Below are 21,542 nucleotides of genomic sequence, written 5' to 3' on the forward strand. Positions count from 1 at the left end.
GGCATAGGAAAAGAGGCTGGGGTGAAATGGAACAATTTATAAATGAGAATATTTGAGATTAATATAATAGGGTGCATTTGTACCCATGGTTCATAATAATCACAATATTTTCAAGGACATTTCTTTTGTTAAAGGTTCTGTTGCCCGAATAAGCACGGTTCACATTTTACTCGGTCTTAATGCAGCATTTATTAGATTTATTAGGATGCTTTCATATTTCCTAAACCCACTTTTAAAAATGGTTTTTGGATCTCAGTACACACACTCTATAGTGTGGTTGGATATGTGTAAGTATGAGTGTAGGTATGTCTGTTTGTGTGTAGGTACATGTATGTGTGCATGGGTATCTGTGTGTAAGTTGGTGTGTATATGTAAATGTGTGCAGGTATATAAATGGGGGTGTAGATGTGTAAGTGGGTATGTCTGTGTGCATATGTGTGTATGTGTTTATGCATGTGTATGTTCATGATTTATGTTTGTGTGTATTTGCACGTGCATTCATGCGTACGTGAGTGTATTTGTTTAAGTAGGTGTGTTTGTGCATATGTGTGTGTCTGTAACTCTTAGCGACAAATGTGACAGCTATTACAGAGGCAAAGTCTTCATGTTTGTGTTTTCAGAACACTGTAATGACAATTTCCTGCACCATGCTGACTGGCAGAAATTAAGTTGCAAAACACATGCTCTGAGTTGTACATTGGATTAACAACATTCCATTTGTTGACAGCTCTTATTGAATTAAATGTCTTTTTTTTTTCTTGTTCTATCAGTTAAGTGGCTTCAGAAAGGTACATTTTCATTTTAGAAACCATACTAATTTAAACAGCATTATAGTTCAGGTTGGAAAATATAGTAAATAGCTTTGTATTTAAAAGCTTTGTTGATATGCTGAATTTATGTTTTCATTTACTTTTGTAGTTGTTGTTGTTATTGTTGGAGGCTTTATGTTAAGTGACACAGTTACTAGAGATAAAAAAATTTTTATGCCGTAGCTGCTGAAACTAGAACCAGGGAAAAATGCTCTGGACAGAGGTTGTGAGCTAAGAGAATGTCTTCAATGTTGTGATGTCTGCTGATGAACATTCGAGGAATGGATTATATTTCTAGCTCCACAACTAATTACTTTGGGTGGCTGAGACATTCTAATTTATATTTATAAACCCAGAATGAATGAGTTGCAACTTAATTTTTCCATAATTAATTGATTCTAAGATAATACATTGTGGGATGGAAAACAGTATGAAGTGAGTGGCAGTATGTAGTTTTGTGAGCCCCATGTATGATGGGGGGGGTCTCTTCTTTCAGATTCAGACTGACTATGTCCCTTGGTAGAAGGTTTATGGAGTATAAGAAAAATTGAGCAAATACCACTGGATTTATTCATGTTCTGGTCTTTCTAAGAATTAACTTTTAGCAGTGTTAAAAACTGTATGTGTGTTTTATCCTTCATTGATTTCTGCTCTTATTTCTATTAATTTTTCCTTCTTTTTCTTTCAGCTTAGCTGTTCTCCTTTGTGTGTACACAGATGGATCAATGCAATCTACTGTGTTAACAGTCTAAGAGAAAACTAGATGATTATATGAACTGATACAGAACAACCATTTCACAATAATCAGCAGCTGGTCCGTCCACAACTAGGAATACAAGGTAATATCTTCAAGCTGATGAGCAAGATCTACAAAAATACCTGCAGATGACATCATACTTAATGGTAAAAGACTGAATATTTTCCCCATCCAATCAGGAACAGGGCAACGTCTGCCCTTACTAATCCCTGGGAGGACTCCAGGTGAGACTGTGAATTCCACTGTTGTGTTACTCAGAACAGGAGATCTTGTGTATAATTTGCAGCAATGTCAATCCTGTGGCTGCAAGAAATCGTTTTTTGTTTGTTTGTTTGTTTTTTAAGGGATTACGTGGAAACCCTTCTGGTTCTCAGGCTGTCATCTGAGAATTAAAAGACCCGAGCTTGTTCTTTTCTCTCTATAAAGACTTAATTGCACTAAAAGTTATTCATCCCACACTGCAGTCCTCAACACTGCTGTACTAGTCAAGGGCAGGAGCCACTTGGGCTCCCAAAGTGTGTGTATCACGTGGTGCTTTTTCATCATTCAGCACAGATAGCTAGTGTGGCTTGGTTCAGTTTTATACCCTGCATGCCATGGATTACTAGCACCTTGTCTTCCATGAGGCAGGAGCTCAGCACTGCACTTAGCCTGAAGGCATGAGCAAGCTAACTCACCGATCCCCTCCGTATGTGTCCATCTTTTGGAACTACTTTTGCTATCAAGTTGGGTCCTATCAGGAGAAAGAAACCAGAGTTTTTTAACTTGAGAAACTATAAAGAAGTATTAAGCTGGTATAGGAGAGTAATTCTAGAGGTGGAAGAAGAACCCTAAGTGGTACTTTAGGGCTTACAGGAGAGGACCCAAGGAAGTACAAACCTGGAAGGGGAATCTGGACTTTGTTGAATAAGGTGCCATTCTCCAAAGAAGACATACAAATGGCTAATAGACACATGAAAAACTGTTCATCATCACTAGCCATCAGGGAGATTCAAATCAAAACCACACTGAGATACCACCTTACAGCAGTTAGAATGGCCAAAATTAACAAAACAGGAAACAACGTGTGTTGCAGAGGATGTGGAGAAAGGGGAATCCTCTTACACTGTTGGTGGGAATGCAAGTTGGTGCAGCCACTTTGGAAAACAGTGTGGAGATTCCTTAAGAAATTAAAAATTGAGTTTCCCTATGGCCCTGCAATTGCACTACTGGGTATTTACCCCAAAGATACAAATGTAGTGAAAAGAAGGGCCATATGTTCCCCAATGTTCATAGCAGCAATGGCCATGGTCGCCAAACTGTGGAAAGAACCAAGATGCCCTTCAACAGATGAATGGATAAGGAAGATGTGGTCCGTATATACTATGGAGTACTATGCCTCCATCAGAAAGGATGAATACCCAACTTTTGTATCAACATGGACGGGACTGGAGGAGATTGTACTGAGTGAAATAAGTCGAGCAGAGTCAGTCAGTTATCATATGGTTTCGCTTATTTGTGGAGCATAAGAAATAACAAGGAGGACATGCGGAGATGGGGAGGAGAAGTGAGTTGGGAGAAATTGGAGGGAGAGATGAACCATGAGAGACTGTGGACTCTGAGAAACAAACTGAGGGTTTTGGAGGGGGATGGGTGAGGGATAGGGTGAGCCTGGTGGTGGGTATTAAGGAGGGCTCGTATTGCATGGAGCACTGGGTGTGGTGCATAAACAGTGAATCTTGGAACACTGAAAAAAAATTACAAAAAAAAAAAAAAAAGGTGTAGTTCCAGACCACTAGATGGTAGAGGAGTTTGCGGGATCTCCCCAGCTAGAGCTGGTCCCTAAGCACGGGCAAACCAGCAATAATTCTGGAGCCCCGGTGAGCTGAAGCTTGTAGGCAGACATAACCAGGGAGATGGGGCATGACTGTAGGTACTGTTAGAGTTAGGCTGCTGAAAGAGCATACAGTAACCACGGGCAAACCAGCAATAATTCTGGAGCCCCGGTGAGCTGTAAAAAAAAAAAAAAGAATACTAATGCATCTGACCCACAGAACCAACTAACACACACACATAAAATTGCTGAGAGCAAAGAGCTGTGTCATCTCATTTCTTGTTATCAGGATAAGACGAGGCAGTGATGTTTTCCTTCAAAAGACGGTAGCACTTCAAAAATTCCCGTCTATTTTGTTAGAAGTTACATTATTTTATACCTCTTACAAGAATTTAATTTTATTCTGACTAAAATCATGGTTTAGAAGTAGCTTAAACTTAAAAAAGAAAGTATATTTTTTATGACTGTAGGATATCGTGGATGCAGGCATCTATAGGGAAGTGATGAGTTGTCTTGGTTATTAAATACTACTGATTGGACATTATAGGCTATCCAGGGCCACTTTCCATAGTTCCTGTGATTCAGTAACATGAGAAAGTATCATCAAGGGAGCAAATTTCAAAATGTTAATAACATTAATAACTGTGAGTCCATAAAATATTTTACTGCCTATGTTTTTTCTTAATTAAAAAAATGTATATAAACCCACAGAACTGACACCAGCTCTTCCTCTCTTCTGAGAGAAAAGATTGTGGCATCATCACCTCAACGGATGACCTGAGAGATTTAGGCATACCCTTGAGATCTGTTCTCTAGATCTTATCAAGTCAGGGCAACAGGACTCTTAAGACCAGTGAGAAATATGGAGTCTCAACTAAGTGCCCAGTTTGGAAAATATTAGGTAGATGGTGAGATCTTTGTTATTATAATGAAATGCTGATTAAATGTATACTTTTTAAATTTAACAGATGTTAAAATGCCAATTTCCAAGTAATTTAATTGAGGTAATGTATGTTTCAAGCAGTAACTAAATGGAATATTTTCTAAGATTTTAAAATTATTTAAGCACTGTGCCCTTTTTTAGCTGATAATATAAAGCACAGCCTGACTTCCCGAGACGTAGAAACTGAACGTGCCTTAAGATTCTTTACAGAATTTTACAATATGAAACTTTCTGAATACTCCAGAAGTTTAAGCTATCATAGCTGAGCATTAGCTCGTGATTTTTTTCATATTCTGGACATATATGTGATATCATCTAAGGATACTATCATATTTTAAAAGGAACAAAAAGAAAAAGATATAATTGTTTTATGTTGTTAACAGTAAATATAAACAAACCAAAGGCAATAACAGAAATATTTGCCGAACTGTCTCATTTCTAAAACAGCTTCATGTGTTTGACACTGTGAGTTCTTTGATTTAAAAATAAAGCAAGCCTCGCAAACCTACCACAAGCTGCTCTGGGCCAAAGAGCATGCTGTCTGTACAGCTGAGTCAGTGGCCTCTCTGCTGGTTCACTCCATCCCACATCCCAATGGCTGTAGGCCTCCCTACAGCATTTCCAATGTGAAGAAGTCACTTTGGATGGAGGGACTTGTCCCTAACAAAATAAAGAACGTGACCCCTGAGGCCATTTCACTAAACTGTAGCTAAAACTGGACAAATAAGAGTTCTTCCCTCATTAGACCATGGCAAAGTTTTGTTTTCAGTTTCTGATTCTTTAAACTGTGCGTGGGAGCTCAAGCTAATGAAAATCTGTGAAGGAAAGGATTTTTCAGGTTTACGTGGGGAATCTAAGTCTTTTTCATGAGTAATTAAAAAATACACAAGCATTTTCCCTGTAGAGCACAGCTTCACTGCCAGTTTGCTAAGTGGCTTCAGATTCATGCAGGGCCTGTCACTGGGTGGCTACTTGGGCTCCTAAGGTTGGAGGTGAGGCCTCTGTTCAAGGTATGTCTTTGGTGTCTGCAGGGCACCAGGAGGCCTCTGTGTGGGCTCTGCAGAGCTGTGTGTGGGTATTCAGATCGGTTTCTGAGGTGTGTCTGAGAGAAGTCTCTGTGGATCTCTGTCAGAGGTCCCTGTGAAGTCTCTTGGTGTTGGCCATTGTGAGAGTTTCTGCATAAGGTATGTGTGGGAGCGCTTTGAGGATCATCCCTGGACATGGTGTTCATGAGGGCTCTTGATCTTGGCCCCTGTCAGAGGTCTCTGTGTAGGATCTGTGTGGGCTTTGTGTGGGTCTCCGTGGGAGGTCTCAGTGTGGGTCTCTGTATGAGTCTCTGTGGGAGGTCTTGGTGTGGGTCTCTGTCAGAGGTCTCTGCACAAGGTCTCTTGGCCTGGGGCTTTCCCTTTCTGGCCTTCTTGTACGATCTGGCAGGAGAAGGACGAGGGGACTTGCTCCTTCCTGTTTCTGGCTGTTCCACCAGCCTCCTGTCCGCAGCACTTCTACCAACAGGAGCGTGGGGTGCACGTCCGACTTCTCAACTCCCAGAACTGATGCCACTTGGAGGACCTAGCAGCTGCCAGGTTCAGGACTCTGCTTCCAGGGGCCTGGGGCACTGTCTGTCCTTGTCCCACCTTCCCCGGGTCCTGGCTACACTGTCACTGCTGGCCCACCCTGGGGACCTAGAGGCAGGGCCTGGCTCCAGGGAGAAGCTGCAGGAGAGCAGGACTGCACCCACTTTGCCCCCAACCCCAGATACATTCCCACATGGGGTGTCCTGACAGCATGAGGGGGGGCCATGCCTGCTGCCATCTGGATGGGGGATCCCTCCTGGAATGGGACTCTCCACCATGTGAGTGATGTGGGGGGGGCCCTGGAGGACATTGTTGGGCTGGGAGCAGGACACACAGGGGGGCCCTCCTGGACTGCACCCTCCTTCTGGACACGTCCCTTCCAGCCGGGGGTGGGACAAGCCCCATCTTGTCCTCCTGCCCTTCTGGGCTCTGGGGTAACCAAGACTAGGAGCCAGGCCAGTCCATTGGCCTCTGAGTCCCCACCAGTCCCCTGAGAGCCGTCCTTGGGCCACACGTGTACGTAAAGGTCACAGACCACAAGTCTGTCCCGGGCCCGCAGTCCTACAAGCTTATCAAATTGTGCAGAAGTTAACTTCTCTGCCTGAAGGCCTTGCTGCCTCTGGGAACCTGGCCCTCCCTGTGGGAGCTCAGGTGGCTTCTGTACAACCCCCACCCCACCCCCTCCACCACCCGCACCCCTGGACTTGGCAGCTGGAGTGGGGTGGAAACCCTGTGGGGACAGTCCCAGGACCTCTAACTTCTCCCCTCTGGGCCTGTAGGTGGCAGTGGGACACCAAGGGTCCTCAGTCGTCACACCAGGCATGGGTTCACCCTGTCACTTGGCCTCCTTCCTGGCCTCCCACCCTAAGCGCAGGGTCCCCCCGCCCACAGCCACACCCCCTCCATCCCCCAGAAGGGGAAGGGGGTGCTGGCGAGCGGGCCCCTTCAGTGCCCTGGGGCTGGGCAGGTTGGTCCCTGGGGGTCTCTGTGGCACCCCACACACCCTCAGCACCGGGAGCGAGCTTGTCCCTTGCTGCTCTGAGTGTAAGAGGGGCTGCATGGAGCCAAGATGGGATTCTCTGGGAAGAGAAGGCTCCTGGGGTGGCCGTCCTCTACTCCCCACAGGAGACGGGGGTGAGGGCAGGATTTCTCACCTCTGCCCTCAGGGCCAGCCTTGCATCTCCCAACTGCAGGCCCCACTCTGATCTAGGACTCTGTCTTCCTGGAGCCTGAACGGGATTTCTGCCTCAGGAGACCCTCCCTACAGCCACACAAATTTCAGGTGGAGGGAAAGCAGGAGAGGATGGGCAGAGCGAGGTCCCGGTCTGGGTCTTGTTCACCTTGTCGTGGAAATGGAAGGTGTGTGAGGAAGGGGGCGGGGGTGGACACCGAGGTCACTGGCCCTCCAAGGCCCCATTCATTCTGGAAGCCAAAGCAGGCCCTCAGGGAGAGAAAACCCTGATCCTCCCCACCCCACCCCACCCCCCACAAGCAGAGCACACAGTCCAGCACCACTCATGAGAAAAAAACAAACAAACATATATTTTTGGGAAACAACAAAAATTGTGGCACGGGGAAGTCATTAGCACACAGAGGATGTGCTAATGTGAGAAAAAATGGGCTTTCTTTGCATATACTCGATTTTTTCTTGAAGGAAATCTTTCTGACCAGGAAATATGTGTGAAGCATTCTCTGTCTGATAGGTTGAGACGTATTTTCGAAGACTGCATGTAGGGTAATGGTGAACTCGACCTGAGACACCTGCCACCATTGGCCGGTGCTGGCCGGGTCTTCCTGGGGGCCCCAGGTCCCTGGGGAGGCTTCCCCATTCGCCATTCCTGTCTCTGGTCAGCTGGTTCTTGCTGGGGCAGCTATGACCCTTGGGGGTACCTTGCCGATTGGAGGATATCCCTCCCATCACTCTCTTCTGGTCTGTGGAGGCAAAAGCCCTGTGGGGGCAAGAATGCCTATGTACTGGGGCCTGCAATGCCTTGTGCTGATATATCTCTGAGGTCCGAGTTCCTTGGTGGAGTCCCAATTTTTCCACCAGGATTTGTCCCACGGCTGTCACGATCATCTGAGTTTCGGCAGCCCTGTTGTCCATAACCGATCTGCTTCTGACTGGCACCCAGCTCTGGGCAGGAGCCGATGCAGGCTTGCTTTTTTGAAGGGGGCCTTCCAGTCCTTTGCTTTTTTTATTGGGATTAAGGCACTGCAGAAAATTCCTCATCCTTTGTCTAAAGTGGCTTTCTGGAAAAACATGTTCCTTTTCTGGTGGCATGAGCCGGAGGTATTTGCTCCCAAGGCTCTCTCCTGATCCTCTGGCCTGGGAAGGGTGGACTATCTCGCTAGCTCGGGAAGCCCTGATTTCCAACGGTTCTGCACACCTGTCTTCATTCTCTTCTGGTCTGGGACTCTTCTGGTCCTTTCCCTCATCAGTGGTCTCACTGTTGCTCTGGCTTTCACTTGGTTCCTCAACCTTTGGTCCACAGGGCTCTCGCTGCCCCTCACTGCTCGATCCACTTGAGCTAAGGTTATGTGACAACGAGGAAGCTGGTGTCTCTCCGCTGGCACGTTCCATTTGGGAACAGGAGGGTGACTCTTGAGTGGTCAAAATGTCTGCAGCAAGGACAGCAGTAGTGTGAGAGTCTGGCAGGAGCACATTGGTGCCACTGTCTTCAACAAGCACACAAGTGGCAAAGTCTGGAAGGAGGATGTCACTGGGAGAATCTTGAGGAAGCGCACCAGCAGTATGGTCTTCAGGCTGGTTCTCCGACTCTATCTTCTCTTGGAGCTCAACCTTACTAACCTTTGTTTTAAGGCTTACCTCCTCTGGATCTTCAGCAACCAACACTGTAGATGGTGAGGGGCTTTTCCTAGCACCTGGATATCCTGATCTCCTCAGATCCACATAAATGGCTGGTTTGTTGGCCAGCCCACTGGGTCTTAAGACGACTTTCCAAGAAGAGGCCTTCTTGGCCTCTAACGCCTCTGTGGACCCTTCAGACCTTGGAATTTGGGACCTGAGCTTCATCTTCAGTGTTGCTACCTTGTCTGGTGAGGCCTGACCCCCACTCTCCTCTTTTAGCTCATTTCTGGCCATTGCTAAACTTGAACTTGGTTCCAGGTTGTCTTTCTTGGCCCCCATAACAACCTTGCTGTGCAGGGTTCTGTTTGCGAGGCTGGGAATGGAGTCCTGAGAAGGTGATCTGCCCTCCTGTCTTGATAAAGACGTCTCTGAGGACTGATGGCCATCACCAGGTGAAGTCCCTCCCAGGGCCTGCTGGATTTGCTCACATATGGGTGAGGGAACAGGCAGGGGACTCTCTGAAGTGGGATCAGACTTTTCAGTTATACCCTTCTTTCCTGGATGGGGCTGTGGTGGTTTCCCCAAGAACTTGTAAAATTTGGCTTTTGAGGGGGCCCCAGGTACAAAGGGGGCTGAGCACAGAAAGGGGGGCTGGGGAAAGGACAAGTGTTGAGCTTCACGTAGTTTGAGATCTATGGGCTCAACAGTTTGGAGAGGTAGGTCCCACTTACGCCTCACTCGAAAACTTATGATGTGTGTTTCCAGCTTCTGCTGAGTGTTAGGACAAAGGAAGGACAGCTCATGGGAGGTGTTTACGCAGGGCTTCCGACCCTTCAAGGGTGCTAGATTTCTGATAGCCATGTGGGGTTGCGACTTGGGAAAAGCATGCCTGGCCACAAACCAGGATCGACGCACAGTCACAGGGATCAGACCCTTACTGATCTGTTCCAATTTCCTGTGCAAATGAATCTTTAAAGTCTTTTCTAGATGTTTCTTATCTGGGCCCCTGGATAAGTATTTTCCTGGATCACCCTCCAAGGCCCTTATCAAGGGTCTTCCAAACTCTTTCTCAGAGTTGGTTCCCAGAACCTTCACTGGGAACCTAGCTGAGATCCTGAAGAGACCTGTTGGTGTCCTCTTCAGACACTGCCATAGACCCTTACCAAAGTTCTTATCTAGTTGGGGTCTTGCTTGATACTTCCTGTGGTATCTGGACCTGGTCCTCCATGTAGCTTGGCTGCTTTTGCCTTTAAACACAAAGGGTCTTGACAGCCCCTGCTCTCTCTGTGCCTTACTCACCCCCGGAGATTCATCCTGAGGCCACCTCAGTTCCAGAGACAGCTGAACCTTGTGGGGCAAGCTGCTTTGTTGTTTATCCCTGCTGAGCTTCCTCTGAAGCTGTGGCTTCTGGATATTAAAGATGACAAAGTCCCCGTGAAAGGTGGAACCTGATCTGTGGGCCTGGGAGGCCTGGTGGTCCTCCGGAAGCTTGGGAGGGACTTGGCTAAAGAATTTTGGAGATCTTTTCTCCATAGTGGGTAAAGACTTCCCCCTTCCTTGTTGCTTTGGCAACAAGGGCCACTCCAGATGTTGCATTTTCATTGAGATGAAGGATCGTGTCTTATTCTGGGATGTAGGACAAGATACCCCACTGGTCCTCCTCTGGCATGGGAGAGAAGGTGGTCTTATTGGGACACAGGGTGCAAGGGGGACCTGGAGCTGAGGCAAGGTTAGCGTTGAGGGTTGGGGTTGGATCCCACACTGGAGCAATGGTGGGGCATGGGAAAACTGTGAAGATATTTGATCCCGGTTTAGAACTGGCAAGCAATTAGAGGTCCCATTGAATAAAACATAGGGAACCTGTAGTGGAGAAGAGTGAGTAGAGAACAAGGCAGTGGCCACAAGGGACTCACTGTGCAGAGAGGGGAGACCCCAGAAGAGCTGGCTGCGTTTCCATTGCAAGCGGTCTTCCAAGACCGTGGGAGATGAGCACGGCTGAGGTTGGGCCAGTGGCTCTGCTTTGTTTTTCATGTTCCAGAAGGATGGCGGGGTAGTGGTATTCTGCTCCGCACCCAACAGCTTCCACAGAGTCCCCCAGTGGTCGTCTGGGCACCACTGTTTGAAAACTGACCCAACCTTTTCTTTCTCCTTCCAACTCTTCAGTTCTACCCTTTTGCTGATTAGTAGTTCAAGGAGCTTCTGGACATCCGGATTGACAAACGAAGGGTTATGAGTCTCTATCTGCCTGTTAGTAAGATCACCCCAGAACGAGGCATCTGGTGGGTGGCAGGACACATGTTCTTGCTGGCACTTGTGTTGTAATGTGCCAGGCAAGAACAAGGACTTGGTACTTTCCCACCACCAGGACAAGGATAAAATGGGATAGCTGGCATGGCCAAGGCCTGAGATGGCTGGAATGAGAGAGGCCCAGTAGGAATTACCTGGAAGAAAGTTCTTTCTCACTGTGTCCGGTAGGATTTTTTTTAAGTTAGTTTGCTCTTCTTGGGGTCTCGCTGGCAGGGTGGAGGCCAGAGGCTGAGGGGGCCCTGTCAGCGGAGCATGAGCAGGTGATGAGGCCACGGCAGGAGCAGCGTCTTCCACAGGCTCCCTGCATGGCTGACGGGCTCCAGCTGGCGTCCCTCGGCGCACCTGCCCTGGGGCTGCTTGATGTAAGGACTGGTGAAGGCCCCCCTGGTCAGAGAGCCTCGCCAGGTGGCTGCGGGAGACAGGAGGCGTGAGCTGCCCCTGCAGCAGCCCGGGGCCAGGAGGGGACCCCACGGCCCTCCATGCCCCACACCCATGTCACAATGCTCCTGCTGTCCCTCAGCCCAGGGCTTTGGTCACAGTCTGTCCCATGGCTCCTCCCAGCCCCCCCCAACAGCCCCAGAGGCCATTCCCTGCAGCCCCAGGGGTCACACCATAGACTCAGGGAGGCCCACCCAGGGGAGAAGGGGGCAGGTTCTTTACCTTTGCAGAAGGGAGACTAAACTGTGGACCTCTTCCAGGTCGTGCAGGCAATTCCTGCAAGCTGGAAACAGGAGACTGGGTCACAGCAGAAGGCGGGGTCCAGGGATCTTATGGGAGGCTGGGTACAATGTCCCTTTAGGGGAGACCTTTGGGGGATTGGACTTGGAAGCCCCAAACAGCACTGTCCAAGGCCACATGCCCACACGGTGATTACAGGGTTCATTTTGGGGATCGCTTTGTCCTTTCCAAAGTGTTTTCTCACTCATGACCTTGCTGGGGGAGGAAGGACAGCATGGCCTCACAGAGGAATCTGAGCGGAGTTGAACAACTTGTCCACAGTAGGAGCAGGAGGTCCCGCCCCCAGTCCAGGCCCTGGGGCCCCTGCTGGGTGACACCCGTTTCCAGCCCCTCAGGGCTTTGTTCTGGCACAGAGTCTGGGAAGCCTCTGGGTTGTGCTCTCCCTCCCAGGAGCCCCCAACCCACCACCCAGGGCTCTGTTTCCTAAGGGATGGGATCAGGCCCTGGTGTCCTGGAGAAGGTGGGGCTGGGCCTCACAGCAGGGGGCACAGTGTAACTGGGGCACGCAGGAGTGAGTGGTGGATGCTCACCTCTCAGAGCCTGGCTTTTCTGGCTTCTGTTTCTTCTTCTCCGTGGCTCCACTTGGTACTGAGATAAGAGAACATGGGGAGGCTGGGACCCCCACCCCAGCAGCAGGTGCTCGCTGCTCATGAGTAGTGTGACTTCCTACATTTAACTAAGGGGGGGTGGGCTGTGATTTTCTTTCGTTTTACTCATTTCCTTTTCAAAATGGATACAAATATTTCCAGTTGTCCTTCTTTGAGGAATGTACAGAAGGATTTTTTATGTGAGAAGTTTGCTACTGTTTCTCTGCTCAAGAAACACACGCAATCTCAGACCTGGTGGCGCAGCTGGACTCTTTCACATAGGACCCCACTTTCCAAGGCCAGAGCCCCGCTCTAGCTGCTGCTTGGGACCTCCTGGGCTCAGTACTGCCCTCAATCAGCCCTGAAGGGGGAACATTCACCTGAAACACCTGTCGTGGGACGGCGGCTGGTGACCCGGTATTCAGGGGGGCCTGACCTCTGCTAGAGAGGCAGCTTTTAGCCTCCAGTCCTCAGCCACCAGTCCCTGAGTTTGGGACACTGTCCTGGACCCCTCCACCACACCTGGACTCTGGCCCGAGATCTTTGGGGAGAAATCCTCTTGTCCCTCTAACCTCTGCCCAGTCTGGCTTGTCCTGGATGGATGGTGGTCTACTATCTCCTAAGAATTCTATTCTTTCCCATCTCAGGAGTCTCTCCAGTGACTCGGAAAAGTGGAAATAGTAATAGAAAAGAAGATAGAATCACACTCTGCTGGGTCTGGGCCGAGGGTTCCTTACCTTCCTGCTCTTCCCGTGTTTTTTGCCTGGTGGTAAGGGCGGATCTTGCTGGTAATAAGAAAGTAAGAAGACGAAGAGCCCCAGTCCACATATAACAGCAAGGATGCCATTAACTGCCCAGATAGTGGGACTGGAGCTCAGCCAACCATTAATAAAGGATTCCTGAGGGAAGAGATAGTTTTCCATCTCTTTCCTCATCACACATTTCCTCACAGACTCATCAGTGTCCAATCGCACTGCTGCCCTCGGGCAACTGAGCCCTGAGAGTCAGTGACCCATCGCGCTGCTGCCCTCAGGCAACTGAGCCCTGGGTGTGGAGGTGCAGACACAAGCCTCACGCCCACATCACAGAGCTATTGTCTGGTCACAAAGGGCTCCTGAGGGAGGGGGAGGGGACAGAAGAGAAGCAGCCCCTCCCCCCACCCTGCAGCTCCATCCCTCTGCCCTCCCAGGCCTCCAAGTTCCTCCCCTCAACAGACACCAATCTCTTCTCTTTATCTATGAATATGAGTTTTGTTTTGTTTTGTTTTGTTTTCAATTCTAAATACAAGTGAAACCATATGGTACTTGTCTTTCTCTTATTTTCTTTAACTTAGTATTTTCAAGGTTCTCCATGTTACCACGACCATCACCATTTCATTATTTTTTATGGCTGAATAGTATTGATGTGTGTGACATCTTTATCCATTCACCCCAGTATACATGATTCATTTAAAACTGATGTTTTCTTATTGACTTTCTGTGTGGATGACTTTTCCATTGATGTAAACTGTTGAAGTTCTATACTGTGGGGAACCACGTGTTTAATGGTTTTGATGTCATGACCTTTTTTAAATATAAATCTTTCAAATAATTATTGTAGTTTTAGTTAAACATACTATTTTTGTCTTCACTCTAGCTTTATAAGTGATTTACCCACTACCTCTGCTGTACATATACTGTATTGCGTTTGCCTTTATGATTTTATTTTTATGTATTTTCTTGTTAATTATGTCATTTCTTTTTAGTTTAAATAAGTCCCTTCAACATCTTTTATAAGGCCAGTTTAGTGATAATCAAATCCTTTAGTTGTTTATTTAGATAATTCTTAATCTCCCTATTAACTCTGAATGACCACCTTGCTGGGTAGAGCATTCTTGGTTGCATGTTTTTCTTTTCGCACCCTGGAAAGAAAGGCAGATTGCAGTCAGCCAGCATTTTTTTCTTGTTTTTAAAAACTTATTTTGTGAGGGCCTGTATGAGGGCCTGGTTAGCCAGAGGAACTTACTTGCAAACCCTGCATATAGGGGCAGGCCAGGCCAGATGGAGACATCCAATCAGCGGGGCACACATATATTTACTGTGGTGAATTTTAATTCAATTGGTCATCCATATTGCCGACTGAGCATGACTGTGCAGTTTTCCCTGTGTGTTGCAATGTCATTGGCCACCTGTGTGTGGGCCAGGGTCAACCACCTCTATAAAGGTTAGTCTGTGAGGCTGGATGGGGGAAGTAGTAGTAGTAATTGGGGTAGTTGTCGGTCTTGTCGGGGTCGTTGTCCGGGGAGCGGCGTCATCCAGAGCGGTGGCATCCAGAGCGACCTCGTCCGGGGAGCAGCCTCGCCGGAGCAGCGTCATCCGGGGAGCGGCGACACCCAGGGAGCAGCCTCGCCTGGGGAGCATCTTCGTCTAGAGCGGCATTGTCCACAGCGGCCTCGTCTGGGGAGCAGTCTCATCAGGGTCATCATTGTCGCCTCTTTGTAAAAGACGGCCCCTACTGGTCAGTATGGTTTTCGATGCTTGGCGCAAAATAAAGCTTTGCTTGACTTTTGCTTTGCATCATTCTCATTCCTTTGATCATGGATCCTAACAATTTGTTTGGAAGAGGGATGAAAGAGAGAGAAACCGAAGCAGACTGAGCAGGGAGCCCAAGGTGGGACTCGATCCCACAACCCTGAGATCATGACCTGAGCAGAAACCAAAAGTTGGACACTTAACCAATTGTGCTACTGAGGCGCCTCCCTCAGCACTCTGAATACATCATGCTGCTCTCTTCTGGCCTGTGAAACGTGTGCTGAATAACCTGCTGGTAGCCTACCTGGTACACTTCCCTGCACATAATAAACGGCTGTTCTGCTGCTGCTTTTCATATTCTTTATCATTAATTTTTGACACTCAAATTATAATGTGGCTTGGTGTTGGGGTCTTTGAGGTGTTTTTTATTTGTTTGTTTGTTTTTCTCATTTGAATATCCCAGTGTGGTGTTTTCTTCCCCAGGTTAGGAAAGTTTTCACCCATGATTTTTTCAAGTAAGTTTTCTGCACCTTTCTGTTTCTCCCCTCCCTTTAGGACCTCTTTAATTTGAGTGTTTTCCTGATTGATGTCACATTAAGTTTCTTAAGTTATCTGTAACATTTTAAACCCATTTTTCTTTTTGTTGCTCTGTTTGGGCAGCTTTGTGTTCCACCTCAGAGACTCTTATCTTCTGTCTCATCCAGTCTCATGCTGAACCCCTTTAGTGTAGTTTTCGGTTTAATTATTGTATTCTTCATCCCTGTCACTTCTGGTTGGTTCTTTCACACACTTCCGGTTGCTGGTGAAGTTCTCCCTGTGCTCCTCCATTCTTTCCCCGAGTTCCATGGGCATCTTTATGACTATCAAATTGAGTTCATTACATGTAGATTACTTATCTCCATATCATTAACGTTTTTCTGAAGTTTTGTCTTATTCTCTTATTTGGAACATATTTCTATTTCCTCATTTTGCTTGACTTACTGTGTTTCTATATATTTGGCAAAACAACTACTTCTTCCAGTGATGAAAAGTTGCCATGTGTGGGAGATGAACTTTCTCGCTTACCCTTGTCCTGGTTCTTAGTTGTCTCCTAACCTTTGTGATTGTATAAGCAGTCTGATTTATTTCTGATCTGTCCCGGAGACCTGTCAGTGTTCCAAGGAGAGGAATCTAATCTAACACTTTTTGTTTTAGGCTGATTGGAAGTCAGACTCTCAGGCAGAAGCTTTTAAAGTGTGCAAATATATATAGTCTTGTGGGGTGACAATTGCAATTTCAGTTGGACTCCAGATTGGGAGATCTGGAGGTGTCCCTGGTGACAGTTTCAAAAATCAGGGCTCCAGATAAGTGTATAAGCTCCTTTCTGGGATGTTTGGTAGAGGCGTATTGAGGCAAAGGGGGTGAGCAAGGATGGTCTCTCTCCACTTACATTCTCTGGGAGCACCTCTGTAGTTTCTAGATGTCTGGGAGACATGAAGCTTGTCCCTCAGGTTGAAGGTCCAGAGTAAGTAAAAAGGCTTTTTTCACAGGAAGACAGCGGTTGTGTTTCGGCCTGCTGTCTATGCAGTGTCCTGGGGTTACCGGTCTGCCAAACGTGTCTTTGCATTTGTTATAGTTCCCTGGAGCTCAGGAATGCCAGCCCCCTTGGCCACCAGACCCAAACAAATAAGGGGCATCCCCTGTGTGGTTTGCACATGCCTACTGGCTTTAGCAGGGAAGCTGGTATGTGCAGGGGGCAAGGCATGTCCTCTGGCTTCAGAACGAGAACAGGAAAATGCCTTGAATGCATGCACTCATTGATTTCAGCTGTGCTGCGAGAGAGTGCCCTATCCCAGGCCCGAGGTTGGGGGCAGGGAAATGCCATGACTGTTCACACTAGTCTGCCCTTGCGGGAGTGAAGAATTGCTGCTGCCACCCACTCTCTCCAGCCTCAGCAAGGCGGTGGGACCATGCTGTGACTGCGAGCCCTCACCCTTCTTGTGAGGCAACCGGAAGGTGCTGTGTCACAGTGTGCCTACCTTGGCTAGCAGGGTAGGTGGAGAACACACAAATGGTGTCTGCCAGAGCCTTTGTCTCCAGAGAGACCCCTGACTCTCCCCTGCCCCTCGGGCAGATACCCTCAGATGAACAAATGAGTTTTTTTTGCCATACAGTCTAGGCATTTTAAAAAGTGGTGCTTTTGAACAGGATCCCAGGATGAGTGAGACCAAACATGAGCTCTTTAGAAGGAGAACCTCAGTTTCCTATAGTACTTTGGATCCCTCATCTCCCTTGGTTTTCTAATCCTGGCATCTCTGGGGAACTCATCTCTCTGGTGCAGATCCCAAGGGTTGGACTGCCTGATATGAGGCACCACTCCTCACTTTTCCAGAGGAAGCACCAGATTGGTGAGATGTCTCCCTATTGTGTGCTGGGCTCTGGGGCTTAAGTTTTTTGTGAAGACCACATCTCTGCCTCTCTTACCTGTCTCAATGACATTCTTTTATCGGTTGATTGTCATCCAGATTTCAGATCTTTTTCACAGGGGAATGATCCTTATGTAGCTGTAGATTTGATGTGTTTATGTTTACTGGAGATCAGTTCAGGATCTTCCTTTGCCGCCATCTTGAATCCCTTTCCAGAATACATTTTGATAGTGTTTTATCAGACAAGATAGTCCCTTTCCATACTACTTCCTCAGCATCTAACAGGTGTATTATGTAATGGATTTTTCCTAAAGTAATTGCTCAAATCGATGAAATAGTATTAGTTTTACTCTTCCTGACCTGTTCTGACCTTTAAACTCTCTGAGTCCTAAATTCATGTTGCATTCCTTTCTAAGATCCTGGGAGGTGTACCCATTTTAAAAGCCTTTATTTATTCAATTATTATTATTATTATTACCATTGACATTTACTGTTATGTCTCAGCACAGGCACTGATTGATGGCGGTGTTGTATGAACGTCCTCCCTGCTTCTTAACTACACTTTATGAGAGTAATGTGAGCCTTCTCTTTTTGATAATTTACTGTATTCTCCCCTGGGGACAAAGTCAGGAGTGAGTCTACTGCTGTAAGGCCAAAGAGCATGATTGATAGTATGGATATAGAACAAGCCAAGTCATGGGCCTTGTGTGCACAATGGGTTCTGTAGGTGAGGGACAGATGGGAGTGACGTGAAGGGAGAGAACTGAAGTGACACGAAGAAATAATCTATTTTTATCTTCTCTAATGGCACCAGCCTGGATCAGAAAATTTCAGAGCACACAGAACCGGTGAGTCAGAACTCATATTGTAATTATACTTCCATTATTTTCATGTGAGCTCTTGGATCATGATTTATCAGAGATTTTTTGAGACATTTTTATGGATAAATGGAAAGTGTTTTTGACAGATATCAGTCTAATAAATGACTTCAGAGACGTAGAGAGCTAGAAAGAGCATTGTTGGAAATTAGTTACTTTTTGTGAACCTAGCAGAGAACTGATGTCACAGGAAGAAGAAGCAACATGAAAACTAGAGAGTGACAGGTACTCACTGGGAGAAGTAAGAATGCAGCATTATTCAGGGCAGACACAGACTGAAGAAGTTATAAGCTCAAACAAAGATGAAACCAGGAAATTTTAACAAATTGAACAACGACACAAACAAGCACATGTTGGATCAAATTCCAAAGAATAAAATTAATGTCCATGAGTCCATATGAAAAAATAAATAACAGAAAAATTATTCATGATATAGATACAGATATTCCTGCCGCCAAGAGGTAGAGTTTAATTCCCTTCCCCTTGAGTGTGCCCTGAATTTAGTGATTGGCTTCTAGCTGATAGAGATTTGAGGGAAAAAAGTGTAACTTTTCAGCAGAGAAATCTGGTAGGTGCCATCTAAACCCCGTGATCAAGCTAACATCCCCAGTTATTAGTCAAGCTTCTGTCATGTACGTCCTGATATGATGCATAAAAAGGGGACTTACCTTTGTGCTATACTTCCCCCCAAACATAACCCCAGCCTAATTAATAGAAAACATCAGAAAAATCCAAAATGAGAGAACTTCAAATGTGAAAAAGTCTTGAAAAAGAAGAAAGGGCTGTGGGAGTATCACAGATTGAGGATGACTAAGATGATACATAACTAAATTCTATGTGTTATCCTTATTTGGATTCTGGGAGAGACAAAGGACATTAGTGGAAGACACTGGTGAAATCAGAATAAAATCTGTAGTCAACAGTGGTACCAATGTTCACTGCTCAGTATTACAGACATAACATGGTTGTATAACATGTTGACAGCAAGGGAAGCAACTTCTAGAAGTCATCAGTTTTAGCCTTACAGTAAGAAAAATCAGGACAAACTGGAAATCAGTAGCTTTTCTTGGGCTCCTCAGAGAACCAAGGTTTCAAGACTAGTTGCCACCCTGAAATTTAGAGAGGCAGGCATATCCAGAGAGACAGGAGCTGAGCCTGTGACTGCCTCCTGAGGCCCGTAGCAGGCACATTGGAGCCACAGACGTGTGGGGAGATTTACATGATATTTTCACAAATGGCTGGAGGCTGGGTGTGACTCAGTGGGAAAATCCTGGGGGCCACCGTTTTGGGGCCTTCTCCATCAGGACCCCCGTAGGTTCTCATGGTGAGGATGGAGAAAGGTGCCCTTGTGGCTTTGGAGCGGGGTGAATGAGAGGAGGAGGTAGTTGAGGTATAGGAATTATTTGGAAATATGTCCAGAGCTTTCTATAAAACAGAAGTGTGCTCTCCAGGAGAAAGAACCTGGCCTGAATGCAATTCTGAAATCTTATCCCAGTCTGTACCATGTAAAAATTAGAGACAAAAAGCATATAGAATTAAAATTATGCTTAGTAATTAAGTTTCAATATTTTCTCTTCTTTATAAGTGACCTGGGTATCTAAAGAAAACTATTAACTCAGGTTAGCATAAGGTTAAGGTTTTAAGTTACATAAAGAGCTTGGAAACTATTTTTTAACTACAAATTGTAAGTACTGTTGAAATAAGGTTGGTCAGAAGAAGGTTCAATTTGGTTAAGGAAAAATTCGCATTTTTGATAATCTGAAACAGCTGTAGCCACAGGCGGGTTTATTTAATCAGTAAACCTTTGTAAGTTTGGGAAGAATATACCCAAATAGAATACAAATGTATGATGCTAGAAACACCACTGTTTCAACCAACAATATCAAACTAGTCCTGATTGCTAAAGACCTACCCAAATTATGGAAGCTTGAATTTTGAAAATCCTTGAGTCAGTTTGTTTAAGAATATTTTTTAAAGCATATGAAAGTATTAAAAGTTAAATTTCCCAAATTTCTGGGAATTTTAGAACTGTTCAATCTGTATGTGTTTATATATCGTTACAGCAATTAAAATAGAAGTCCTTTTAAGGAATTTATGGTATAATTTTGTAATTCCACCCAAAGGTAAGAAACTATTACATATGTGTAGACACAAAAACATCCAGACAGACACAAAGAGCTTTAATTCTAAAACTTCTGCATGCATCAGACAAAAGCCCATAAATGAGAATACATGGTGCCTATTTCTGGTTGTGCACCATTACCACCAATATTTGTGGAAGAAGATCTTTGAGATTTCCTTTGGACTAATGTGTAATTTTATGAAGTCTGTGGGCTAAATTTTGGGTGAAAGACCAAGGAGAGACCCAGTGGCTGATTTGGGTGTCTCCAAAACCCATCTGAGTGGTGAAGCCTCCTGCCTCATCCTTCCAAGGAACTTCTCAGCCTCAGGTGTTAGCAGCTGCAGTGCATTGGTTCCGTTAAGTTTCTGTCTCTACAGAAGGTTGAGCAGGGGACAGTGTGTGGTGGTGGAAGAGGAGTCTCCTTGGAAAGTGGTTGTCTTAGTGTATTTGTCAGTCAGGGAGTTTCCTTGGCTTTGGGGGGTTGGCTTTGATTTTGAAAGTAGCTAATTATTTACGGGGAGCCTTCTAATAGTGACTTGGGCTCTATTTTTAGTGGGTCTTTTTGCAACTGTCATTGAACACTCTTTGTTTCTATTAAAGGGTGCTGAGTGGCCTTGACAGGAGCAAAGGTAGGTCAAGTTATCAGTGAGAGCCATTCAGGACAAAGGTAGCTAGGCATGAGTCCTGGACCTGGAGGGGGGGCCATCGGGAGAGCCAACAATACTGATGTTCCGACTGGAAAGTTATTCTCTTTCCAGAAGGTTTATGGCAGCCATGGGACAAAGCAGGCAACCATGCTGGGTAGTGAGAGGTTCTAGTAAGACAGAAAGAGGTTTGGGTGAAGGCATGTCATGTGGTGAACATCACAGACGCATGTCACTTCTAGGGCTCTCTGCTCTTCCCGACTGCACGGCCTCTGTTAGACAAACCTCCTGTATGGATTCGTAATTCTCTTCTCCCACACAGATGGCCAACCTAACACAAGGTTACCCTTCCTCTCACTAATTAACAATTCTTCTCCACTGACTTCTACTCTGTGTAAGTGAGCCATTCCACTCCTTTCCAATTGTAAAGTAGATACACTGAACATTGCAAACAAAGGGAAGGGGAAGAACCAGTCTCTTGGTTAAGCTTGGCCTCTTTTGTTCGAATCCCATTTTTGTGTCCTTCTGCTTTTTGGGTTGTGTGGTTAGTAGGAATAAGCTAATGAAGCAGATGAGTCTGAGAGGTCTGAATGTCACATAATGAACAATGCAGGAGGCCTGGCTTCTGCAATCATATGACAGAGTT

The 21,542-nt window shown here is 46.2% G+C and overlaps 1 protein-coding gene across 1 annotated transcript in view; it reads right to left on the bottom strand.

Annotated features, from left to right (window-relative positions):
- Nucleotides 1–8,641: 8,641 nt before the first annotated feature.
- Nucleotides 8,642–21,542, bottom strand: part of LOC308352114 (spermatogenesis-associated protein 31E1-like) — a gene marked incomplete at both ends in the record, with an annotated part of 35,218 nt that continues 22,317 nt past the window's right edge. The window contains 2 exons of the mRNA XM_080818170.1: nt 8,642–11,421; nt 11,673–11,733. Coding sequence (XP_080674296.1) covers nt 8,642–11,421; nt 11,673–11,733 — 2,841 coding nt within the window. The remainder of the gene's footprint in view (nt 11,422–11,672; nt 11,734–21,542) is intronic.

The sequence above is a fragment of the Martes martes genome (genome assembly GCF_963455335.1).
Source record: "Martes martes genome assembly, chromosome: 11".
Lineage (NCBI taxonomy): Eukaryota > Metazoa > Chordata > Mammalia > Carnivora > Mustelidae > Martes > Martes martes.